General features: G+C 38.7%; 1 protein-coding gene across 2 annotated transcripts; it reads left to right on the top strand.

Moving 5' to 3' along the window:
- The first annotated feature begins 2,320 nt into the window (after positions 1-2,320).
- On the top strand, positions 2,321-4,661 carry LOC115761851. Of its 2 annotated transcripts, none has more exons than XM_030703846.1 (2): positions 2,321-2,783; positions 3,776-4,661. In XM_030703846.1, the coding sequence occupies exons 1-2, from the start codon at positions 2,546-2,548 to the stop codon at positions 4,327-4,329; spliced, it is 792 nt and encodes a 263-aa protein (XP_030559706.1). In that variant the 5' UTR covers positions 2,321-2,545; the 3' UTR covers positions 4,330-4,661. The 2 variants fall into 2 exon arrangements, with proteins under 2 accessions (XP_030559706.1, XP_030559697.1); XM_030703837.1 differs by having other exon boundaries at positions 2,701-3,571.
- The last annotated feature ends 1,406 nt before the right edge of the window (positions 4,662-6,067 follow it).

Here is a 6,067-nt window from a genome sequence, read left to right as displayed (position 1 = left end):
CAAGGTTCTGCAGCATTTCTCAAAGTGGCCGAGAATGTGCACAATCGAAGAAATGTCATTAATATTAATGTTTCCCATCGAGCCAAGGCCAGTTTCACCTCCGCACAAATTGAATATGTCCATCCAATTGGCTTCTATTGACCTCAGCCTGGAGTAAATGCTGTGACATCTGCTTGGAGAGTAGTCAATCATCTGGTTCTCCAAGCTCATGGACGCACCAGACTTTTGCAAATACTTGAGAAGTTCGTTGGCCTGGCCTAACATTTCCTTGAGCCCGTCTACTTCATCGAACGCTCTCTCGATGATGCTGTTGAGCAAATGACTAATACAGTGTATTTGTCCAGCGTTTATGATTGACTCGGCAGATGTTACGCAGATGGGATTGTCTTCCTCCAGATCACAATCAAAGTCGCTCAAAATTCTCTCAATTTGCGTTTTTAACTGAAAACCTGTAAGGATAACAAATCAATGTTAAACATTTCTTAAAATGTGGCATATAAAGTTTACCTGTGCAGGACACCTCATCCAGCCTGAGCAGCCGGCTCACCAGCGAGCTATCCTGGACGTAGTTTATGGTCACGCAGAGATGGGTACTCCCCATATTATCCGGCCAACTGCTGCACGCTATGCTATATCCATTGGCTCGGGCTGCGCACACATCCGAGCGCACTTTCTCCAGGGTATCATGGTAACAGGCGTCAATGTTGGAAGAAAGGGTTGCCACCGGAGGCATGAGCTCATCTACCTTAAGGTGGCTACCGTAGTTGGCACCGATTTCAATAAGCAGCGCGGCCAATTTCCTGAGACCGGAGTCCTCAGAGATGCTCAGGGGACGGCAGTTGACGACGGTCCACTCTGTCAGGGCATGAGCCAGTTTTTCCTTGGTTTCTTCATCGAAATTGGATGAGCTGTTTTGCTCGTCCAAGAAGTCTGTGGTATCTGCGCCATATTCGTGCTCTTCGGTGCTTTCACTTAGTTTGCAGGATCTCAGCTTAACTGTTTTTATTTCCTTAGATGATTCATTTGGATCCAAATCCTCAATAGCGTTTTTGTAGCACTTGTGCCTTACCAAATTTGACGTGCTGCCATTGAATTTAAAGACACTTGGGCACGTTCGGCAGATGACATTCTTAAGCTCAGTTCCATTTTGATCCACAACTCTGGAAAACACATTCCATACTCTGCTCCGACTTCGCTTGCTGACCACCTTAAATTCTCCACTTTGAATTCTGGCTCTTATGGAATCGTTGTCGTATTTCATTTTTCTATCCGATTCCTTCATGCAAAATACAAACAGTAGAAATGTTTGTAAAAGTATGAGATGGATTATGCGGATTCATGAGTCATTACCTTTTATCGAGTGGATTGGTTTGCGGCACGGCAATCAGCACAGTATTATTTTCAGAATTTCTAAATACGTCAAATGATTTATCAAATAAATCATCTGGGTGTATCTGTGGTTAGCCACTTACCGTAACTGAATACTGAATTAAAACAGTTAGTCAGAAACAATTGAGCCCAATTGCAATAGCTGTAATTGTATTTCAATAATAAAGATGTCTATCGGCCAACCGCCATAAGCAATCGGCGCTAAAGCGCCAGACTTTAGGCTCATGTAAACTACACGAAATCACCTAGAAAATATAGAACCGACTTTGAATAAATATAATCTGGTAACGGGTAATATCCAAAATCTGTTCCAAGCTGCTGCTGATATACTTTAATCCGCTGCAAGCTCCTCTCGTAGCCAATAAGATGATGCGCTTATTCATATTTAGAAGCATCAGCTGCTTGTTTGAGGTTTATCGGTTGCCTATCGACTGGCCACCACAAATTCGCGGTGGGAAGATGGTCAATATGAATCGTGTGAATCATACTATATTGAAAGATTTGAGGCCAATTGTTTTAGCATTATCTTGCCTTCAACGATTTTCCCAAGAATCATAAAATTAATCTGTAACCACTTTTTTATCATAGTAATTGTATTACAAATATTGTTTTAGCGAGGCCCCAATGAATCAAAGGAAACTAAATCATAGAAATAATGTTCTCATTGGTACCTTATAATTGAGCTATAGCTGAGCTTGGCTAACTGCGATGATGACATTTTATTTAAGCAGTCTAAGCTCATAGTTCCCTTAAATATAATATATTGCTAACTTATTATATTGTTTATTTATTTGCTATTTAATAAAATCATGTCTATTTACATACACACATCTGTTAAATAGACCTGTTATTGTTTTATAAGCAATGAACAATTAATTCTATTCTATGTCCCTTTTTGAATTCGAATTAACTTTAGTACTCATCAGTTTTTTATTTATAACTGTATACACTTGTTTTAAAATAATGGTTTGTGACGTCACAATGTTTGGTGCACTTCTATGCCAGTGTTGGAAAATTCTGCATAAATTGAACTGTCGTGCTTTGCAACACGGTTTTGTGCGTGACTAAAAATCGTGACATGCGTGTCGCAAAGTACATTTTACGTTTTGGTTTTTACATATTTTCTGTTAATAGCGCTTGAATAGGAGTAGCAACAATGCACGTCGAAAAGAAATCGGAATTGAGAAGTCTTCTGAAATCGGGTGACAAGCGTTGTAAATTGGTGGAACCTCGAAACGCTAAGAGCTGCGTTTGGCGATTCTTTAACCTGGTGTCTTGTGATGATCGAATAGAGCCGTATGCCTGTTGTAAAACCTGTGGCGATCTGTTGTCGTACAGCGGGAAAACAGGAACTGGCAGTCTATTGCGCCATAGATGCTTGCACACGACTAACGGTAAGTTTTGGATCTGATATTCACGCACGCCCCCTCACACTGCCACGCGTGTTCAGAGCGGGTAGCTCTGTTGTTGTCATCGCCACCGCTTGTCCTAGTGCTGTGATATGTGCTCTGCAATTTGCATTTTGGTTAGATAATTGTGTCAATGCAGTCGAATTGGTCAATTCGACACTGGTTACTAAAATTGATTCTTTCATTTTCGAGCACCATGGTGTCTGCTGAGGGTATTCGGGCTGCGAACAATTAGTAGTGTTAGAGGTCGTCGAATAATTGAGACCCAGAAAAGAATGCTGCTTTGTTAATTGGTTATAAAAATGGAAATGTGTCGTTCAGTGTTTTGTAATAACTTATAGGATTTAGTTATGTGCTGTTTAGATTTATTTATTTTCTTTGTTTTGCTTGATTGAAACGTGTCGTTTCGCAACACTGTTTCTCGGCCGCATTTTCCAACACCGGCGCCAACAACGCTAACATCGCTATTGCGTTTTTGTGGGAAAAAATTAGAATTGAGAAAGTTATTTTGTAAAAAAAACGTTCCAAAATGCCTAAAGGTCGCGTTAGCAGTGTTTGGCAGCATTACGATATCAACGAGGAGTGCGAAAACTTTGCAGTTTGTCGCTATTGCGGCAATAATATATCGCGTGGTGGCATGGCCAGCAACCTGAAGGGAAACAACACCACCAATCTGTGGACACACTTGAGGCACAAGCACGCCGATGAGGTGCTGGTCAATCCCATACAACAACGCCCCATTAGCCGACCTGCAGTTATAACTTTAAAGAAAGGTATGCCAAATGCAGTGCTTATCACAACATTTATTGACCTATTGACGCACCTATCGATCCCGCGCGACTGTCCCCAATTGGAAACTATCGCAAAACGATGACGCCCAGCCCTGCTTTACAGCTGGGAGCCGGCAATTTATTGACATATGATTTATATATATCGTAATGCGCATCTGTAATTGTGTTTACACTTCATCCTTCCAGAAAAAACTTCGCGCATCGCCAAGGCTAAAGTTGTGCGGGAGCCGCTTCGGGTTGCGAAACCAAAAGTCGATGTGCATGCATCCATAGCTGGTGCGCTGCCCCAGAAGTGGGAGGAGTACGAGCAAAACGACGAGGTCAGCGAGGACATCAAGGACATTATATACAGTGAGGATCCGCTCTGCTACAGTCCCATACAAGTGGTCGAGGATGAGATGCTAGATGCTGGCGAAAAAGTCACCGTGGTGAGCAGCAGCAGGGCAACTACCAATCCGGTTGTTGCTACCGTGGTCTCAGCTCCCACAAGCGCTGCAAAAACATTGAAAAACAACTTGGAAACATCCATTGAACGGCTGACCACGGTCAGCGAGCAGCTAAGCTACGTCATTCAGCAGCAACAGGAGGAGCAGCAGCTCAAGGATGATGACTATTATTTTGCGTTAAGCCTGGTACCCATTATGCGACAGCTGTCGGTGAGCCGTAAGCTTTTTGTCCGCTCGAAAATCCATGAAATTTTGTACAAAGAGAGTGAGGAGACTAGGACTAAAACTGAATAATAGAACAAGCTAAAAACTACGGATATACATAAATCATTTTAAACTTACCCAAGCTGAAGAAGAAGAAGAATCAATACAAAAAGAGAAAAAAAAAAAAACAAACACAAAAATGTAACATTTATCTTATCAACAACTATTCATATAGGCTAAAATGTTTATATGTACGTTTGTTAACGTACCGTTTGCAATTCTTAGTTGGAACATATAATTAATAAGCACATATGTTGAGACGAATTCGTATTGATAATTTAGCATGTATGTATGTATTCAAATATTTAATGCAAAACTCTTACAAAACGCTAATAAATTTACCTAAGACCTCCAAAGTAGATTCCTACTCATAACTTTTATGGTATAAATTTACTTAAGCTCTAATAACTTGCATATTTGTTTTTAGTGTGCAACATTTCGAAATAAGAATAGATTGACAGTTGCATGTTGTGCCAGTAGGTTTTAGTTTAGGTACTACACTTAGCATATTCGATGTATTCCTTGTTTAAATATGTAAATTTGGATACGGATACCTTAGAGGTATTTAGTCAGCAGCTGCAATATGTTATGATATGAGTAAGAGTACTCTAGTACAAAATCAGAAATATATCGTTTCTAGCTGTTATAGTCTTGGATATCATAGAAGTGACATGGGAACAGAGCTGTATCGATTCTTCTTTTTATCAGTGTCTATTTATAAAACTGTTTGTCCTTGACTGACTGATTTCATAGATCTTTTAGAAAATTGTCTGTATTTTTGGAATATCTATCTTTGATGGAAACGATCGGTCGAAAATTAAGATCTGTGTTCAAAAACTGTTCAATTTAGCTCGACATTTATTCGGTTCACTTTTCTTCTCACATACATGCAAAATCCTACCTACATCGGAAAACTATATCATAAATGTTCCTTTCCATCGAAATATAAGATCTGTGTTGAAAACGTTTTTATAAAGAAATCTTGACGTAATCCGACATATACCAATCTTATCGAGACCGCAATAGAATATTATATATCTCTATAAAGTAGAAAACCAATATTTATTAACCGGTAGAAACCAATATTTATAACTGTACGAAATCTTCGGCGTGTTTAATTACCGGCTTCACAATTCTGCAAAACCGTAAGCATATGTCTACAAAGATATTTAATATATGTACTTTTGTATCACAATTCTATAGATCTATGCAATTATCAGATTAGATGATGCTCTAACTGATTCAGGCATTCATTCCGGGAAATGAGTACAAGTCCGGACGGAGCCGGGACAGGGAAGTATATTGAATGAAATAAGTTTTGGTTTCGTTAGTTTATTTATGTTTTAAATAAATTTTATTTAAATAACTTGTTGAGATTTACAAAACAGAGAGCATTACTAGAAGTATAATTTACAAATCGATTTCTGGAGCTAATTTGTGTGGCTTACGCAATGCTTACAACTAGAAATATGATTTGTATCAATAATGCATTATTATTATTATTTTTTTTTAAATTTATTTTTCTTGCTTCTATTTAGCTGTCAATAGATTTACGTGTCTCTAGAAATACGCATATATGATACAATATCAATACAATAAACCCTACAGATCGAGTAATAAACAATAATCTTATTAAGTATATGCACCCCCAATATCATCTATATTTTATTATATGTATTTGTTTATTAATCTTAATCTCTAGTCAACAAATGTTCGGTAGTTGATTAATCTTCGATTTTGAGTAGCGGATGTGTTAATTCTTATGAAG

The sequence above is a fragment of the Drosophila novamexicana genome, unplaced genomic scaffold, assembly GCF_003285875.2.
Source record: "Drosophila novamexicana strain 15010-1031.04,08,12 unplaced genomic scaffold, DnovRS2.1 tig00000008-arrow-pilon, whole genome shotgun sequence".
NCBI classification, from domain to species: domain Eukaryota; kingdom Metazoa; phylum Arthropoda; class Insecta; order Diptera; family Drosophilidae; genus Drosophila; species Drosophila novamexicana.
This window is presented reverse-complemented; position numbering and strand designations above follow the sequence as displayed.

Bases quoted from the DNA above. Each gene is read 5' to 3' on its own strand.
- LOC115761851 (XM_030703837.1), top strand. From the start codon at position 3,328: ATGCCTAAAGGTCGCGTTAGCAGTGTTTGGCAGCATTACGATATCAAC. The intron at 3,572-3,775 runs GTATGCCAAATG...TCATCCTTCCAG, and splicing joins AGTTATAACTTTAAAGAAAG to AAAAAACTTCGCGCATCGCC.